General features: G+C 35.8%; 1 protein-coding gene across 6 annotated transcripts in view; it reads right to left on the reverse strand.

The window, feature by feature from the left end:
• Positions 1-4,813: 4,813 nt before the first annotated feature.
• The window catches only part of ZDHHC14 (zinc finger DHHC-type palmitoyltransferase 14), a 94,202-nt gene continuing 78,001 nt past the window's right edge, over positions 4,814-21,014 (reverse strand). For 4 of the 6 annotated variants that reach the window (XM_053938286.1, XM_053938281.1, XM_053938284.1 and 1 more), the window contains 4 exons: positions 18,545-18,647; positions 16,712-16,821; positions 14,188-14,290; positions 4,814-6,057 (listed from right to left, as the gene is read on the reverse strand). In XM_053938286.1, the coding sequence (XP_053794261.1) occupies positions 5,656-6,057; positions 14,188-14,290; positions 16,712-16,821; positions 18,545-18,647 (718 nt within the window). In that variant the 3' untranslated portion in view covers positions 4,814-5,655. The remainder of the gene's footprint in view (positions 6,058-14,187; positions 14,291-16,711; positions 16,822-18,544; positions 18,648-21,014) is intronic. The other 2 variants (XM_053938283.1, XM_053938282.1) reach the window with 1 other exon arrangement.

A 21,014-nucleotide genomic window follows, 5' to 3' on the forward strand; every position in this document is an offset into this window, starting at 1 on the left:
GTGTCCCTTCATGTCCTTTCTGTAACTACACCTACATACACAAAGATAAATTCCAGCAGCTGTTACCAGCTTTGGGTTTGAGGAGATTTAAATTACAGTTGGATTAAACTTAGTTGTTTTTCCAGGTTTTCAGAAGTGGCAACGTAGCTAAAGTTGGAAAGCGCATAAAATGCATCAAGATAACACTGTCATCAACATTTTGTTGCCAGTGGAACTGACTTCATTATATATTGCAAAGTAAATACATCTTTGTGGAACAGATCTTTCCAGTTTTCAAACCACAAACTTTATCTAGCCTGTAGTCTTAATTCCAATTTGCACAATAGTCACAGAAACTCTGACTGAATTCCAGGCTTCATGTTAAATTGGTGAAACTACTGCTTAGGAAAACACTTCACTAAAGGATGGGCAAATTTAATTAAGTCATTTAATTTAGAAACACTTAACCATACTACATCATTCATTTTTCCAAGACAATAGCACTTCCGGTATGTAAATATAGAATACTCAAATGATTAACAGTATGGAAATTCAAAATGCTAAAGCAATTGCCATTTTTATCACAGTCAATGTCCTTATATTCCTGTCAACTTCTAAGGAGTCAAGACTTCACCTGTTTTTATATTTACAGACGTGTTTTCAAAACAGAAATAGAAAAAAAGTTAAGGGAAAGGAGCTTGAGGGCAAACTAACTTCTCACATTTTCCTTACCATTTTCATACAATCACTTTCTCTCAAAAGTCTGACCTTATTTTTTTTCCTAGAATGACTTTTAGGAGATTTCTCAAAAAAAAAAAAAAAAAAAAAAAAAAAAAAAAAAAAAAAAAAAAAAAAAAGAGTAATTTTGGGGTTTTGAGTTGCTTTGGGTTTTTTAAAAAATATTGTTTGATCAATATTAACAGCTGTCCTCATTTTGTTTCCCATGAGGCTTTTTTTGTTTATACCCCCTCCCTTTCCCTCCACAGCTTACAGGTAATTCTTCTTTTCCTCCATGTCACCTGATAATCTCTGTTCTGCTTTCATTCTTTCTCCCTTTCATCTTTTTATTCCTGTCCTCTCTGACCTACCTTAGAAACAAACTCCTATTTAAACTCCTTAGAACATCCAAAACCTGTTCTCCCCAACTTGTCTTGTTTGTGGTGAACTTTCAAATTGTATAGTTGAATGTTAACAGACAGTTGCCTTCTGGTGATAGAACTAAATTGCTGCAATGACTCATAATTCATCTAGATATCCACAGGTTTAAATAGCTCACTTAATCTCATGAGCCTTTTGGTAGCCCAGGCAGTGCACTCAGATGTCAAACTGCAACATCTTTGCAGGCAGGCAACCAAAATCAGGGAGCCCTGACCCAGATGAATCCTGAAAACTAGGACAGCTCTGATTTAAGTGAGCTACATCTGTGTGCAACTGTCTAAAGCACATTTCATTCATATTTCAGGCCTAGGAGTATTTGAAACTGCTCAAGTATACAACTTCATTTCATGTCAGTCCCTAAAACAGGATCATTTGGGCAGAAACTGGTTTTTAAAACCAAGACTCAGAATGGCCCATGGTTGAACACACCATACTCAGCTTCAGACTACCACTGCTGATAAGGAGGGGGAGAGAAGGAGTAAGTCCACAAATACATGACAGTTCCCACATATAATTTAAACCAGAATATAACTAAAGTAAGGATTGGATCTCTCTCAACATTGCTGAGTTGTTCTTCAAATTGTATTGAATTTGGGAACTAAAAGACAAATAGAAGCTCAATTTTGTTGGTTCGCCAGTGAAGTGCCTTTGTTAAGGATTTTGAACATTATGCAACCATTTAGTTACTGTGATCTGTTACAATCACTGAATAGAATGGGAAAAAAAAAAAAAAAGAAAATCTGCATGACCACAAGTTGGTCATCACATTTGTAAGACATGTCTCATAAATTTGTCTTACCCGTGTCTTATGTCTTTGGGTTTATGAGATCAGTTTGCTTCTTCTGGGATGCACACAACTGCGAAACAGCTAATCTTCCATCTATAAGATTATTTTTAAGGAATGCAGAAATACATCTACCATGTATCATGAGTTCACAGGAAGGGACGAAAAGTTACCAAAGGATGTACTATAATATGAAAATACAGTAACACCTGGACATTTATTACATTACTGTTTAAATGCTATGAATATAAAACTCCTTTTAAGATAGAAATATCTTTGAGAAATCACAAAAATAAAGAGCCTTAAAATTTTTATGAAGCACTGTATTTCATTCTACAAAGAAGATTATATAGACAACTAGAAGGGGAAAATATTATTAAAAAACCAAAGCAGAATAAATATTTAAAATCAGATAGACTAACCAGTTTTTACACATTCAAAGATTTTAGGCTTTTAAGAAAAAAAAAATTACTCTTCTGAAAATATCAATTTTTATTCTAGATTTATAAATCAAACATGGGAAGAGCTATTTAATAGTAGTATACTGCCACAGAAAAAAAAAAAAAAAAGAAAAAACCCTGTGCAGTACTTACAAGGATTAAAATTTTGGATCCTTAATCTGCATGCTCAGTAATCATAGTTCAAAATAAAATATCAACAATCAAATTTGTAGAGAAAGTGATGGATAGTTATTTTGCTGACTCATTCCAGAGATATACACAAGTTCCAACGAAGGGAGTGCCCAGAACTGAAGACAGGTTTGATGGAGGTGAGGGGAAGCATCCAAAAACCCTGTTAGAGTTACCTTTTTGATCAACCTGCTGCTGAACCACTGACTGCTGTCAGTCAAAGGCTGCAATTACCGATCCACATGGATTAGGAATTAGTTCCGAAGCCTTCCAGCAGATGTCCTCGCAAGGCAGGCATGTCTGGGAGGTTCAAGATGTCACCATTTAAAACAGACAGATGGGGAGGAAAAGACTTAAAATAGGGGTGATATAAATGTATAAACGAATTCAAAGTATTCAGTATATTCTCAAAAGCCAAATTTAAAGACATAGGCAGCACGTTTAGAAAAAAAAGTGTCATCTTAAAAACTAAAAGAAAGTCACCTAAACAAGTACATTTGAAGCAGCACATCTGTTTCCACCAATGTTTCATAATTCTTACACTTCCCGTGTAAACAAAACTGAAGGTTCAAAAAATGATGGTGAAAAGCACAAGCACAAGGCAAACAGCATAAAGACTCTAATCCTGCCCCCCTCCCTTCCCTTACATGTTAAAACTGACACTAATTTTATTGTGCACAGAGCCTTTTTCACTACTCCCTAGTGGCAGTGACATACAAATGTTGTCACGAAGCTGGTATTCTTGGAAACGTAAAATCCACCTGCTATTTCAGGGAAACTTAAAAAGAACAATTTCCTTAAAATAATCATCCTCATCATGACTCGTACAAATGGAAAGTTTTGATACCACATTAAAAATATTTGACTTGCCCTTCAAAGTGGTGAGTAATCCACAGTTAACTACCACATCCACAGTTAACTACCCACAGACACCTATGACAGAAGAGAATGATTCATCAAGTACTGGTCTACAAACTCAAAGCTGGGATTCTTTACCCAGCTCTATCAGACCAGTATCTCCAGCCCTCTGTCCACTGTCTACTTCAATGCAGATGTTCATGGCTTCATACCCAAGAACCTGTGTCGGGGAAAGGTCAAATCAAGAAGATGAGCATCACTGACTTCTTCAAGAACAGACACAGAAATGCTGAAACTCGTGGCTTACTGGGAGACCGGCCAACTGGGACATGTCTGTTTTTCACTTTGGCTGATGGAAAGAACTCCAGACTGTCCCAGCTTCTGGAAAATAAGGGGAAGGTGGTTTACAATAGCTGGGACAGACTTGTCTGCCAGTAGCTCAAATAACTAGGACAGATTTGTCTGCCAGAGGTTCTTTGGTGGACCCATTGTGGCACTTACTGACAGAAAGCACTGCTACATTCTATGCACTGAATTAGGCCCAAGGTAACATCATCAGTTTTAGAAACAGACTGCTCATGAAAGCTTACAGGAGTAGGGATTTTGTCTGCATTTTGTCTTAGTCTTCAGTAGCATGGGTGAATGATTTTCTGCAGGATGATTGTTATCAATTTCAACAACAAAAGTTAAAAGAAAAAAAAGATTTTTTAGCTTGGAGTCAGTGAATGACCATGATCGACAATAAAGAACTGTTACATTTCTTAACTGGCAAATGCTTTCATGCCATAGAAACATCAGATAAAGCCCATTCTGTACATAATTCGTCCTAGGAAAAGAAGAATCCAGGTTCCACACCCTGAAAAGTAGGTAAATACAGTACTAAAGGTATTACAGTTTTTCAGCTTAACTAAGGTTCTCTTCAGCTGTCACAAAAAACAATTATAAAATTCCCTTTAACCTTTTAGTTGTGCTTTACTTAAGAAGCAAAGAAAAAGCACAGAAGAATTCCCTGAAATCAAAATTTCCATTTAAAATATCAAAGGACAAATACAAATGACGAACAATGGCCAGGAAAGCGCTACAGACTATTATTCATTTAAGATTACTCCACTAAGCTCTGTCTTGAATCTTAAGCCCCTCACCCTTCAGCCACACTGAATTACAGTGCAAGCAGAGGTTAATTCTACTTGTTCCAAATAAAGACCTGCTATGGGAACAAATACACAGCTCAAAGAAAACCATCAAAAATGGTGAAGCAATCCTAATTTTAACCAGCTATTCCTCCATAGTTTTTATCATGTACACATATTCCAGTTAAATCTTTACAAATTATGTCAACAAGTCATGATTTCCTCTTCTTTTCCCCATGAAAACTGTGTAAGGATAACTGTACACGTCCACAAAATAGAGGATGTCATTTTATTGGAGGTCCACAGTAATTGTATCACATTAGGGAGTGGAAGAATCTTGTGGTATGGCACAACACAATACCTCACTTAAACACTTAAACGGAAGGTTAAATGATATGCAACATGATCAAATCAGTAATTCATCATCTTCTAGGCACCACTGATTAATTTAAAATAAAATTTAATAAATTCAAAAAATATAGTCCATTAATTTGTTTGCTGTACTGTCTTTAAATGAAACAGCACTTTGAAAGTCACAAATAAAAAAGCAGCACTTTCTCTTAATACCAACACCACTGTAACACATACTGTAGCGTGGCATGCAAATCCACATCTGCAGTCTTTTGTTTTGTTTTGTATTAACAAATGGAATGGCAATTTTCAATCTCAAATATTGGTAGCATAACATGTAAGTGCAGATCATTCTGGCCACAGGTGTGGTAAGCTGTAACAAGTGTGTATTACAAGAGCATAGAACACAGAGCATGACACTTACATCCAAGAATCTCTCTCTTTTGTACTGTACATGCTGTTTGTTACAGGCTGACTTCCAACTCACTGTACCCAAGCTTCAGGAAGTGAGCTTATTGACCTCTTCTGGTTTTATTTAAAAGCAAAATGCAGTCATCCATCAAAGCACAACTGTTAACAACCTGGTCAAAAAAAATGCCATAGCTCCATTGAAAAAAATACCTTGTCCTTTTAGTAGACTCCATTAAATGATAAAGTTTCCATCACAGGCATGTTACGAAGCCTTACAGTGGTACTGCAGTGTCATTCCTGTCAAGCACAGATTTGTATAGACACCAGGAAATGGTGTGATGTTCAGAAAAGCTGTTCAAACTGAGCTAAGCTTTACGAGGCCACGCACTGAGTCTTCATGCAACGAGTCCTGGCTGGCCAGACTCAGGACGTGCATCGTACGGCTGTGTGCAATAGGACTTCCACTCGGCAGCATCCCGGGGGGTGACGGAGCTTCTTCAGGAGTGAGAAACTGATGGCCTTCGTGCTCCTCTTTTAATGGTATGATGTCTGTCAAACCTGAATCTGATGTGAGATTAGGCATAGAAGATGGTGGTGTTGGTTGCCCTAGAGTCAAAGTTGCACAAGTGCCACTGATAGAAGTCTTTCCTGGTAAAGGGAGCTCTTCACTAGTTATGCTTGGCTCACTCTGTAGGAGGGGGGTGGCAGCAGCCTGCAAAACGAATTTAGTGCTCTGAATGCACTGATCTTGGTCACACTGTTGAATGGAAGGGTGTCAAAATCATATAAAAACAAAACAGAGAAAAAAAAAAGGGAGAATATGGATAAAAAGGTATGGAAAAGAATGGGATGTAAAGAGAAAAAAAGAAAGCCATTAGTATCATTCCATGGTTAGCCACCCAAACATCCCATTGCATGCTGCCCAGGAAAAAAAAAGAAAGGCATGCATAACTGAGCCAATGCTTTGGATTATTATCAAAGAAAATGATGATATACATTTACAGTGTTCATTTAAGGGTTCTTTAAAAAACACTAGGCAATTTTTTCCTTTTAACTGCTCTTCATATGTAGGAATTAACCTACCACAGAGGTTTTCCAGAGTAAGAATTCTTTTGACAGAGGTATCTTACACAGTTAGCAATAAAGCTCTATGAGTAATTTTTTTTCTCTCACAACTTAATACATTATACATAAATTCTAGAGAATATCCTGTGCTATACTCCATACTCTAGAGGATGTGTAGAAACCAGGCAGCACTGCAGATGCATCGAGATCAACCTTAATGATTTTTCGGCTGTTTCTCGATTAATGCTGACAATGTGACGAATCAAGGTACAAAACACAAGTTTTCTGGCAAGCAATGTCTCATTAATAAACCAAATTCAGCATTATATAAATCCAGTTAAGCTCAGGGAGTGTTACCAGAAATGTTTTTTTTTGGCTCTACACAATTCCTAAAAACAGTTTATACAAAATTACCCCTCATTCCGTGAGATGAAAAGACAGGTATGCATTCCAATAATGCCCAGCTAGCTAAGTCGGTAGTATATCAACTGCCAAATTAAGTTTCTTTAACATGAATTGGCATGATTTTTGAGAGCTCCTAAGGAAAAAAATATTTAATTCATTGCCTGATCAGTTATAACATTGCAGTTTTTCAAAATCTTGTTAGATTCATTTGCCAAAGTACTGATCTGCTGGGTAAGAAAAACACTACTATCAGTGAATACAACTACAAATGCAATGAAGGATATTTGGAGGCAAGCAACCAGAATAAAAGACATATCCAGAGGTAAGACATCCTATTCACTATTATTTCAAGTATTCTGTTAAAGCAATATGTTCTGCTCTACGACTGACTTATATTTTTATCAAATTACTACATATCCATCATCTATTCAGATATTCCTGACCATAACCATTGTTACTAACATTACAGAAATTCTATAAAATGCCCATTTGAGTTTAAGAAGCCACTGTGCCACACTCTCTGAAAACTTACGGGAAGACTTTTGCCTCCTTTATTGTATGATGAAAACCATGATTAACAATGCTTCCTCTGTTATTTTCAGGTTCTCCACTTTCACCACTGAATAGCTTAATGATGGATGCACACACCTAACATTCAGCAAGTGTGCAAGCAGACTACTTGGTCATAAGAGATAGGTAGTGTTTAAAACACATCTAAGTGGTTTAGGACTCCCACACCAATTACTTTTGACAGGCAGAAGCTCAGTCCTTACTCAGGTATTATTTCCAGGAAGTATTTCCAAGACTTCTGCTTTCAGAAAGATAAACTGACTGACCTCCTGTTACATAAATTGAGTTCATACAAATTGCAAGCAATCTTCCCCCCACAAAATGAACAGCCCCAGCCAAACAACTAAAGTAGTTCCCTATCATTTCAGAGGGATTACTCACAGGCTTAAAGCCATAACCTTGCTTAAGTACCTTACTAAGAAGAAAACTGTCAGCATCTTTTAAAGTCAAGCTTTCAATTAGTAACTCATTCTTGATTAACATCCTGTTATTCACGCCTGCTTATTTAAATTAAAACTTCAACCAACCTTACTATGCAGACCTTAAAAATATGTTAACTGAATTTTCAAACTTCAAAAAGACCAACAAAACCTATTTTCTCTGAAAGGCAGTAGCCAAAGAACAAGTTAAATAACAAAGGAATGCTTATAACCACTGGGGTACAGTGAAAACAAATAATGTTAGCAGTTGACTTACTGCTTTAGTGAACCTTCAGCTCTGATCTTCAAAAGGAAATCATTAATGTGTTCCAGGCAATACAAGTGCACAGCTTTGTATTAGCTGAAGATAATTCACTTGAACTCATTGTATAGTCTGAATTCATTCTCTTCTTATGTAACACTACTGCACTTCAGTTAAATTAATATTGAAAAGATAAAGTAGCCTGATAAAGCTCCATTAAATAGTGTTATAACTTCAGGTGCTAAATACCTCTTAATTTTCCATGCACTTGCCACTTCCCTAAAGCCTCTCCTTTCATTTAGATAAATTTCAGGTTTTTTTTTTCTTGTCTGTTCAACACTGATCAGCACAAAATCCTTAGGAAAATACAGGCTGTAAAGAGTTTTCGAAAGGGAACTATTGCAGCGTCTAAAAGCCAGAAAAAGTATGTGTGTTCTATGAGGCTCTCGAAAACATCTGATAAAAACAACACATAATATACAGGTAGACTATTCTTGAGTCTAAACACAAAACTAGAACAAGGAAATCATATTTGTTATAGGGTTGGCATGCTGTTTTTTGTCGATTTTGTTATTTCACTCTTGACTGAATGAAATTTAGGGTAGGAAGTCTTAGCTGCTACTAATCACATGAATTATCCAACACCAGAATTTCAAATGAAACAAAAAAGCCTATGACTGTAAGAAAAAGGAAGCTAAGCATTAAAAGCTAAACAACTAAAAATCTACTGCAAAAATTATTCCACCAGCATCTTCTTATTTCAGATAAGCTGACTTTATTTTTCACTTAAAATTTCCACTGTTTCAGAGAAACAGCAGATTCTGAAGGTAGGACAAGTTTAATAAGTTCTGCAAGTACAGAAGTTCAACTAAAGATATGTATAGAAATTTTTACATATCTATTTATTTCCACATAAAAAGGCACAAATTGAAGCAAAGCGGACAAAATCTAGAATTCTTTGTTTATTTCACAAATAATAAATACAAAAAACTAAGGAAAAATATTTTTCTATATTTTTCTATTTTTCTGAAGAAAATCTGTTTTTTCTAAACTACGCAGAAAATATGATAACGTTGTACATGGCAATATATTTTTCACATTTCTAAATGTGATTGCTTTGAAATAATCAGAATTATTTACTTTAAATATTAAATAAACTTAGTTTAGAATTTCCTAAATGCTAGTAACATTCAGGAATTGTTACAGTTCTCAGAAGATGGAAAAAAGCAGGTTGAATAGTCTCACAATCTCTGAATAAAGTACAAACAACATGGAGTTCAGAGGAGGCTTACAGAGGCATGAAGTTACAGGAAGAATGCTGAAATACCATATTCTGGATACACCAGATGGGTAAAGAGTGGAGGGATAGAGCTATGTAACTGTTCCCAGCAGGTGTAGCATTTCACAATCAAAATCAGTGTGTTGTGGATATTGTGCAACAGCTGAGCCACAAGCCCCACCAAGTCAATGGCTCCACGATCAAGCAGTACAGCGACAGTAGATGAGTAGATGGAGATTCATGATGAGTAGATCTATGAAGGGAAACAGTTCTGAAGCCAAACATGAAGCTACACTTGGCCCAGAGAATTTGCTTCAGATTGGAGACTGTTTGTTCTTATGGACTGAAAGTCTGGGAAGGCTTAGAGCAACTTGGGTGCATTCCAGGGGCGTATCTTCTAAAATAAATCTAATTCATGTGTTCCAACGCTGCTCTGAGATGTGAATAAAAATGCAGTAAACATGCACTATCAAAAGAATTGCTCCTAAAACATATCTCAACCCAAAGCAAATGCTGAAATTGATTTACTTGCCCATAACCCATTTTACCTGTGAAGTAAAATGCATTAAGGAATGCATTTTACTATTTACTACTCTGTCAACTGTGAATGTGGAAATGTTGACTTGGTAAGAGCCCTGAGTTCTGTTTTGGGCATCTGGGAAGTACATCAGTAAATATACAAGGAAACACACTCGCAAAACTCCCAGAAAAAAATGAGTTGTGGTCCTTGCCAATTCAGTTATTGTCATGAAATACTTACTCCTAATAATGCAAATATAAAAAGCAAAGGAAAAAGTACATGAGGATGGTCAGAGTTAATGCTCCCTGAGTTAGCTGGATCAGTAACAGAAATACTTAAGTGAACATGTGGGAGAGAACTTTCCTGCACTTATCACTGGTAATAAATGTTGTGCATGCACTACAGTTCCTACAATTTTCAGCAGTACATATACGTAAGAAAACACTTTAAAGAATTTGCATCCAGGAAAGGAAATGGAGAATTAAAACCAAGGGAATTTGGTACACACAGAACTACCTATACATTGAAGAAGAAATGTCTAGGAATGCAGGAATATAAGGAAATTTCTTAAAAACAAGGAAATAAACGTATCCTGACATGGAGTCAAACCAAAGCGAAGTCTATCATTTTATAAGGCATTAGAGAATTCCTAGAGATACTATAGTAAATATAAACCAAACTAATTCCTCCAAAAAACTTTAAGGAGTGAGACAGATTCTGTGTTTTCCCCTAATGGATTACTAAAGAATAAAAGACTCTATTATCAAACCCCAAGAAACAACTGCAACTTTAAGAAAAAATTAAGTACCACAGTGGTCCAGACCCAAGTAGTGGTAATTTATGGGTTTGTAGGTAAATAAGAACTTTGTTCAGAACACAAAGAAAATAAGCTTTAAAATAAAAGAGAAAGAATAAATTGCAGAGAAAATTATTATTTCATAATGGGTGCGATACTGTGCTTCATACAAAAAAATTTCTTAAGAATAAGGAAAATACTTGGGTAATCAAAATAATGACGAGCTTATAAAAATAATCAGCAATAAAATGCAATAGGGAAATACTTTGGAAGTTACCTGTTACTATGCTTTTCATGTGGATAAGGATAACAATAAGCTGGTTAATGAATTTACCATTCTAATTTCAAATTATATTGAAAAAGAAATTAAAAACATTGGGAATGCACCAGGAAAATAATTGTATATGCTTCCAGCCTCCATGGAAGTAAATACAGATTCAGCTTTTAATAAAACAGTTCTCTCTTTTTATAGAGAGAACATGAGAAAAACCTCTTCTATGAAGATCTAGAAAAAAACCAAAATCACAGTATGGGTCTATCAAGCACTGATTATAGCTATGACTCTCACTTTCTGAGACTGTGACAAACTGGGTCACTACCATGAGTAGGGTAGATCCTGTACTAAATATTCAAAGTCTCAGAGGCAAAACTACCACAAAAGCTATTAAATACAGAAGGAGTGCCCCACAAATGGTATCCTGAAAAAGAGATAATGTATTGCACTGAAAACCAGCGTCTGGCAACTTTACACTTAGCCCGATATTTATTTTGAACTTAACTGCAAAAATGAGGCTATGCTAAAAGATTCATTAAAATAAATGAAAAGAGAGTATTATTCTAAGCAACCCACAGAGACTTAATGGGAGACGAGAGACTCGTTGGGTGAAACACAAGTATTCTATCTAGAAAGCCACAAGTCACTGGCTCCTATAAAGAGCTGCTGAGTGAGCTGGGGTTGTTTAGCCTGGAGAAGATGAGGCTTAGAGGAGACCTCATTGCTCTCTACAACTCCCTGAAAGGAGGTTTAAGCCAGGCGAGGGTTGGGCTCTTCTCCCAGGCAACTAGTGACAGGACAGGAGGACATTATCTTAAGCTGCACCAGGGGAGGCTTAGGTTGGACATTTGGAAGGAGTTCTTCACAGATGGGGTGATTACACTTTGGAATAGGCTACCTAGGGAGTGGTGGAGTCACCATCCCTGCAGGTGTTTAAGAAAAGACTGGATGTGGCACTGAGTGCCATGGTCTAGTTGACAAGGTGGTGTTTGGTCATAGGCTGGACTCGATTTCAAAGGTCTTTTTCAACCCAGCTGATTCTGTAAAAGATTTGAAGGAAGAAAGGGAAGTGAAAGAAGGAAGGAAAAAGAGAAGACAAGTGAGAGAGAATATGCTCATTTAAATCTTTATTTTTTCATCAATGATGAGGAGAGATATTTTAGCATACTGTGGATTAAGCAGGGTAACATCTAAACATGAAGACCTGATGTAATACATTCTGCAAGAAAATCAAGAGAGATACACCACAAAGGTGTACTGAAACACAATTCAGACTTCTAGTAATTTATTTCTTGTAATCAAAAATATTAAGCTTCCTAAAGTAGTATAAATATCTCTGATAATGTATAAATGGCTAAACTTCTGCGATTTGAAAAGTACTATGGTCTTACAGCTATGATCTACACATGCTCCTTCAAGTCAAGGCATTTCACATTGTCTGTCTTTATCTGAAATCATAATAATACCAGCTCCAGTACCAGATATATCCCCTTCAACAGGGAAAGGAAAATAGTATTGGAGAGATGGGTAAACTAAGCCAGTCTTTTAAACAGCTTACAACAAAACTCAAGGGAAAAATTTTAATGCTGATAGCCAGCAGTCCTTAGAAACCAATTGGTTTTGGATACAGACCAGGAGAAAAGTTGCCCTGAGAAAAATGGCATTACAGTCTTTCAAAATACTCCTTCAAACCAAACAAGACATATTACATTTTTCAAGCTTTTTCTAAGAGGTCATTTTCCAGAGTGAAATCTGCACATTTCTGAGCAATTCAGCTAACTGGTAAAGAACCCAGGCTTTTCCCAGCTCATGTGGATAGAAGCTCATTTCCCAGCTCATTCTAGGATATAAGAAGAAATCTTTGAAGAATTTGTGGAATCAGAGGTACTACACTCTAAAATTGTAACAGCTACCTGTTTGACTTAAAGTAATACCATAACATATTTTTCCATTTCTAGAGACAAACTTAGTCAATTTTTTACCAAACTGGCAAAGATTTTCTCATTAACATCTAGGAATAATGATAGTGTCTAAATTCTTGCAATGATAAAGACAATTTAATGCTACGGACACATTGTGGGTTTATGATCCTCAGAAATAAGAAGCCTTGACAGCGTCAGAAGGTTTGGCTAATCCCTGAAAGACCTCAGCCCATTTCTAATGTTTGCTTTCTCTTTTTTTTTTTTTTTAAACTCCCTTTTCTCTTCAGAGTTATAATATTTTGCGTAAAATTTACATAGAGCTTTACCTTGCTCTGCTGAACAGTACCTAAGAAGATTCCGACTTAATACCATGTCTCTAATACATTTTCTTATTAAGGAGACTAACAAATCTATTTAATTCTCAAAACATTAAGTAAAACCAGCTTAGGAACTACAGTAAAATTTTTATATGAGCTTATCAGTGACACTAAAGCTAATCTGTCTGAGAAGAGTGCGTCTTTTCTTCTTTTGTTCAAAAGAAAGGCTGAACTATATCAGAAGGCCTTGTGGCTTCCTCTTTTTTGGCAGAAGGAGGGCATCCGTAACTCACAACTTCTTTGACAAAGTATTAAAACCCACACACTGTGGAGATATGTGGACAGCAATTCAGAAATAGGCACATATGCAAGATGGTTGCCTTCAGGAAAAGATCTCTTTTCAATTATTCTCTTCTTCTTGGCACTGGAAATCCTATCTTCCATTATGACAGCCAATGCTACCAGCAAAAAACCAAAGTAAATATTACTGGCACAGGTTCAAAGATGTTTAAAGAAGTTTTGTTGTAGCAATTCAGTTGCCATTTTTTGTTCAGGTTCAGTGTTCTCCTGCTCTTTCTTCAAAATATTTCTTCCCTAGAAACTCCTCTTTGTTCATCTTTGCTTTTTAAAATACATTAGTCTATACAAAACTGCAGTGCACAAGCAAAGAAGGAAAAAGTATGAAGAAAGTGCCACACAAAATAACAATTAGCTGGAAAATGACGAACCAGAGTAAGTCCACGATACTTGAATATTCCAGTTCAAAACAAAGTAGGTGTCAACAGCAAAAGTCAAAAAGCCAGTATATTCAATAAATCAACAGCGTAGAAAAGACTCTGTTTTTTTAGAATCCATGAGCAGTAACTATTACACTTTGTGAAACATACATTAAAAAGAGCCTTGGATTTTGGTTTTTTTCTTTACTGTTATTAAACAACTCATTCCACCCAGTGTGTCAGCTGTATCCAGTTAGTTATTACTTGATTAGTTCACATGAAAGTGGAGAAGAAAAACATTCACAGGAATCCTGATGAACAACACTATGGGATGATTCCTACCATGTTGCTCTGAGACTGTGTGGCCCCGTACATGGTAATGCCATTTGATGGTCCTGCTAATTGCGGTGTATCTGGCTGTATAAATCCTCTTCTGTCAATTAAGCTACAGAATAACCACAGTAAAGGAAAAGTATTAGAGACATTGCTGATGAATAACTATCTCCTCTCAATAAAAAGAAATAAAAACTTTTTATCATACAACAGACCTTAATACCTTCTAATGTCCCCTTTTAGTCAAATGAACTACTAGACTTCATTTTCTACTCACCAGTAAGGTACTTGTTTTCTTTGTGATACTGCCTGTCACACACACTGCCACTTTTTTTGATTTTTATCACACAGACTTAGAAGCTCACCAGCAGATACCACAAAACCAAAGAATTTTAAACCACAGGTGAAAAAACAAATGACAAAACTCACTTAGGGCACTTTGATTCAGTATCTCTTTTAAAGGTTCTTTTTTTTTTTTTTTTACCAGCATCCACATCTAAATTGAAACTAATTAATCATAAAATTTAGCAAGAATGAAGAAAAGTTCATCTTTATTTCTGACAAACAACTTAACTTGCCAGGTGTTTCATGACAGCTACTTAACACTGCTTATAGTGTTCCACTGTGCTTACCAAATTGATGCGCTCATAAAATTTCTTATTTCTAAGAAAATGCTCTGTGGAGAAATTACTAAATGTAAGCAAAAAAAAAATCTGTGTAAGATTATAAACTAATTATGCAGAATGAAATAATCCAACCTAGTTAAAGATGCCTGAAGAAGTTACATAATTTGTTGCACCAGAATACTTGTTACACCTATGCTGACAGGCAAGGATCAAATTAAGATTTGAAAGTAACTGTTGAGGACACGTAAAATACATTCTGAATTTTCTAGCACAGGTTTAAAAATGATAAATGATCTTTAAAATAAGTGAGAAAAGTTTTGCTTATTTACAAATCCTCTCTTCACCTGCATTCCTGCTCAAAGGCACTTGAACATTTTCAATTTTGAGCTGAAATTACTGGTAAGCCACTTTTCCAGAATTTAAGAAAAAAACTTAATATTTAGTGACTTGGGACATAGCTGAGATTAAAAGTAAAAGAAGCAAGCTTATAATTTACATGTTACAGTCAGTAAATGTTTCCCTGTGGTCACAAAATACCTCCCTGCAGAACCTCTATATATACATGCCAATGTCTGAATAAGTAATGTTGCTACATGGAATTTAGGAAAAAATGCACAAACTCTCCTAAAACACATGAGCCAATGGCAGTCTGGTCCAATTGTGTGTTGCTACTTTTCTCAGCCTAATATACTATTTCATATACTGAGAAACATGATGTAGTTTTAATAAAGATTTCCATTTGGATTCCAAAGAATTTGAAGCGTGGCATTGAGCTTTTATGTCACATACTTTTATCAAAAGCAAAATGTCATAATTAAAAGGTTGGCTTCAGGCAACATCTCTACAGGCAGGAAGCAGAGACAAAGCTATTCACTCTCACCAGGGGTAACCCTGTATGTGGAAATCTCTATTATGTTGTTTCCTCTTTAGGAAAAGATGTCAGTCTCTCCTGTTAAACTCTGATTGCTCGTAGAAGAACCACCTCTGACATTCCTGACAGCAAAGCCAGAAATCTCACTCCAATTAAACACATGAGACTCTGGACTATAAAGTCATTTACTTTCTTCTTCAGATTCGTAACTTCACAATTCCAGGCAAAGCAGAACATACCAACCAAGGAGCAGGCCACAAAATTATCTACAAGTTTTTCTGCCCCTCTCTGCACTGAAGTGGGCTCTACTGTGTATGTGGTACATGAACTGCCTAATCACTGAGCACTGGAATAAGAAAAGAATTAAGTTTTTTCTGGCTGCCAGTTTTATTTCTCTAGTCTCAGCTCCATATATTTTCTTCAAGCTGAAAAAACATCTCCATCCTCAAATATATACATATTTCAGACTTCCAAAGGCGAAAATGTATTCAGCAAAACATAACCCTTACGTGTTCTTTGGAATTGCTTTGGTGTAAGACCACCAAAATAATTTTAATGTATATATGTTAACAGTATTAAATTAAGAAAAAAGCCAAATGTCAATTTAAATACAACATTTCAGAGTTAAAAGACAAAAATCAACAATTATCAAGTTGTAGATTTAAGGTTCCTCAAGTCATATTACATTTGTTAGGTATGTAAAAGTTTCATAAACTTCCAGGATGACCTTCATGCCACAGCTAAATACCAGAATTTTTTTCTTGCTATAAGCTATTAACTGCAGTAGTGAAAGTTCAAATAACAAACAAGCTTATTTCCATTTCAGATGTAATTTTACAAGATTTGATCACTAACTTAGTTTAAACACAATTTACCAACTTATTTCTTTACCACTGAAGAAAAACTTAAAGCTTCTAACAGACATTAATCCAAAACATTCACTTTGTTGAGTAAACTCAAATAATCAAAACTAATTTTTTTTTCATTAATAATCACATGGCTTCATTTATGCTAACAATACTTTTGATACTCTTACCTTGGAGAAAGGGGCCCACAGAGAGCAGCACAGCAATTAGTAAAGATGTTGCCATAACTGTAGGGATTATAGTTTTCTTTACCTCTTTTATTTGACCATGATCCTTTAATCTGAAGAGATATGAACAATATGCATCACATGTAATACAATACAGAAAATGGCTGTGAGAAATTAAGGTTGCAACATGCTATTTGCAGAAGAGACCACAGAAAATCCATAATGACACTTTCCAAACAATTTAAGAGTTCTGGGTTGTTATGAAGGCTGGACCCTACAAGCACATGCTTTAACTCCATAGATGTAGACAACCCAGAATCTCAAGAGATCAATATAATCGAAACAGGAATTTCAGCATCTAAACGTAATGGTCCAAGTTCAATTTTCCAAATATTAAAGCACGTTTTACAGAAGAGGCTCAATTGCAAAATATGACTGAAGCCATCAATCGAGCACTTCTTTTCCATACTCATGGGTAAGTTTTCAAGCTGCACAATATCACACAACATTATCTTCCCTAAAGTTCACAAAAGGTTCTAAAATATCGTAAAGCAAATGCAGCCATTGCTACCTTTTACTGCATATTACATTTTCCCTTAGCTAGTTTGCTTTTCTGTTTGTGAGATACTTGAGAGCCTGAGTAAAATGTCTTGCTGTATTCAATTGGTAATTTATGTTTTAAATTAAATTACTGAACAGTTTACTTGATATTCAGACATGTTCAAATGCTGCAGTTCCCTGCTATCTATCTTTCAACAATCCAGAAAATACTTTTATTTGAGGGAAGAGGGTGGAAGCACACTAAGTCCATCTAGAGAGAAAACCTTGGTGTAAACCTAATGACCAAGGAATAACTGAGTATCTCATCTGTCTTATTAACAAGGTAGATTTCTTCCACGTCAGGCTACTTGCTCTCATACTTGACGCTGAAGCACAATTCATTTTGACCCTGCTTGGGAAGTGTTTTTCTGGTTGATTGATACTTACTGTAAAATTTATAATTTTAACTGTGACCTTAAACAGTAACAAAACATATTTGACAATACTAAAGATGCTATTTTTGTATCTACCAGATACCTATGAAAAAGGTACAATAGGAAATGACAATAAAGTAACTTAAAGCTTGCAGTGCTTTGTTAGATCACTTATTAAATTTCCAAAAGCTTTCTATACCATCAGCTCCCAAGTTAATTTTGTATATTCCTTTCATTCATTACACATTTTTCCTTTTAGTTAGGAAAGGACACATGAGGACTTCACACAGAATTAAGCATAATTCAACACCAAAACAAAGGAATCCTATATGCAAAATAGACACCTGTAGAAATGAGAAAGTTGATCTTTAAATTAATGATATACTCTTTGCCAGAGGTTTTGGACCTCAGAATGGCAAAAAAAGTTTCAGAGGTAAGATAAAATAAAGGATGAAATTTTTGTTTAGAGAATTCAACACATTTTCCAAGTTTCACAGTAAGCAATTTTTGAGTTAAAGAATGTTTACCACTCCCAGTGAAAACGAGATACTGAAAAGTACTTATAATTTCCAGCTGTATAAAATATACTTGTCTCCTCCCTCCTGTATTTTCCTATTTCAAGATAGAGATCCTACATGTGCAAACCATAATGGACATACTAAGTATATAACGAGCACATCTTCAAACCACAACAAATATAGTAAAAAAGATTTCACCTGATCTTTTGAATCAAGCATGAGCATATTACTTTCCTTCTTTCCTACTGAGGTATTCACAAAACGATGCAGACATGTCTGTTTTAAAGAAAAACCTCCTCATTACTATTTAGAAATACGTATGTAGAAATATACTACAAACTTACATCTTCATTTGTTGTTTGATTGGAGCTGATCAAATACGTATGAAAACCTGAGAGGCCAACAATGGACCATACTGAGAAAAAACACACCACAGCTTCCAGCACAGTAATTAAAAGTCAAGGAAATATATGCAAATGGGAAAAGAATCCAATAACAAGTAGTTAGCAAACACAAAATACAGGGTAGTCCACAAGTCCTTTGAGATCTCTGAGTACTTCAAAGGGGTCAGCAAAAAATAAACTCTAGTCATCTGCCTAGCCCAGACACAGCATCACCCCTGCCAAACACTGGAGGAGCGTGTGTCCAGCCAGCAGACTGTTGCTATGAGGTGCAATGTCCAGGGCTGCACACCCCAGGTACACGGGTGGGAGCTCTCATGTGTGACTTACAGGGAACAGCACAGGGACAGGTTCAGCACAAGCACCCTCACCTCCAACGGAGCAGCAAAGGTGTGCACATGCACAGATTGGTATACTAGGAAAAACAGTCAGCACTCAACATTGCATATTTACTACAGTTTATATAATTCTTTTAACTTTAAAGGAGTCATTATCTCAGAAGTAAGACAATGAAGTTGCTTCTAAACTTTATACAATTAAGCATAAAGAGAAACTTCCCAAACTTTCTGTAGAAGGCTTTCTTCTATAGTTTTTATTTGTTTATTTACACAAAACAGCCATGAACTCAGAATGCATCTGCTTTGAGAATGCTATTTTCTATAATACTTAAATATTTTTTGGATTTATTTTAAGGGAACACGATTCAACAGAAGAAAAGGCTTTGGTTCCTAGAAAAATACATAAAATTCATCACTAAGAACAAAACGATGAGAAAAGAATAGGATAAAAATAATCTGTATATTAAACATATCAACCTTTGGTGAAGTCAGTTTCCAAGACAACATCAACTCAAAATTTTCCAGAACAAGGATACAGCCTTAGAACACAGAAAATACACTGAACCTATCAACAGAAGAAAAATATGACAACTCCTCACCATTACACAGAGACATGGCCTGGAAATGGCATGGATGGACATAAATACTTGCAATAAAAAATCCTAACATTAGTTAAAAATGAAAAATTTTGTATTGCAGGGCTGCTCATCCCTAATGAACTGGGAAATACCTGAAGTGTCTGTATAATCTTCCCTAGGACCTATTTCAGAGTGATTTAAAGCCAGAAAAGAGCCACTTGCACTCTGATTAGATCTGCTCCAAAAGCAGCAGGATGACCAAAGTGCACTGCTGAGCAGCAGGTTCACTACTCTCTGCCTCTCATTTCCTCCTCAGGCTGTGTGAAGTCAAACCAACACAAGACAGGAACTCTGACTCTCTGCAACAGCCACAGCTACAGCAAGGAGTATGAGGGATAATGGGTAAGGAAACAGACTCTTGGCAGAGGGTTCCAAAAGAAGGAGAAGAAGGAAACAGCCCAAAACATCATACACCACACAAACTGGGCTTTCAAAGAGTAGAAATAGTAAGGAAGGCTGCAGATGAGCACTGTTGGGTAGAATCTACATACCAGGAGGAAGATTCACCAGGGCAGAAAAGAAGAACCTTAGAGGGAAAAGAGCTCCCTACAACCTGAACATACCACCAACAGGATGTTCCTCATCACAGTTACACTCAAAAGGGTACTGAAAAGTGTGTTTTTCCCTCCATGGCATAATTCCTACTGGGATAAAAAAAAAAAAAAAAAAAATCAGTTCAAGATCTCTTTCAGTTCCCCATAGGAAGGGACATTTTTCCATTTCCCACACAATGATCCAAAACCAGCTTGAGAACAGCAGGGGTAGTTTACATCAAATTAACCAGAATCCACTAATTCAACCTAAGTCCATTAACTGTAAAATAAATACAAAAAAGCAATGTATTCTCAACAAAGTATAACCTTGCAACATGTTATGGTATAGTATCTTACTAGCATCATACAGTATAATTTTCCCTTAGTATCTCACACAGAGCTGTTAGCAAGATTTCTGTGCCTGAATCAACTGGCTCCAAAGTAGCATTCCCAATGCTATTTGGACAATTTAATTTTTTACTGTTATTAATTGTAACCAAGCTTTTAAATTGTCCAACATATCACTATCAAGCCAGGCATTTCTGCAAGATGTGCTATTAAGTCTTTTAAAGCAGCACATCTCTGAACAAAAATTAGGAATTCCAGGCCATTGTTCCTGTACAAAAATCCTCAAATGCATAAGCAATTCTCTTTTGATTTAAAGAAAATGGAAAGCTGTTCTCAGTTTGAAAATAGTTTAAGAGAATTCTCTTTTTTTTTGTAAGAATTGACTGTAATTGTTTTAACTGGAAGCTACTGTTGTGCTATTTAGAACTGTTTGTTTGTGCTTTTTAAAATTATTTGTGCAGAAAAATCTGAACATGGCTTTAAAAAGGGAGTTTACAGCTCAATGGTTCTACCTGATGAAGACAAGCACCCAAAAAAAATATCTGCAGAATTTGAC

The sequence above is a fragment of the Vidua chalybeata genome, chromosome 3, assembly GCF_026979565.1.
Source record: "Vidua chalybeata isolate OUT-0048 chromosome 3, bVidCha1 merged haplotype, whole genome shotgun sequence".
NCBI lineage: Eukaryota > Metazoa > Chordata > Aves > Passeriformes > Viduidae > Vidua > Vidua chalybeata.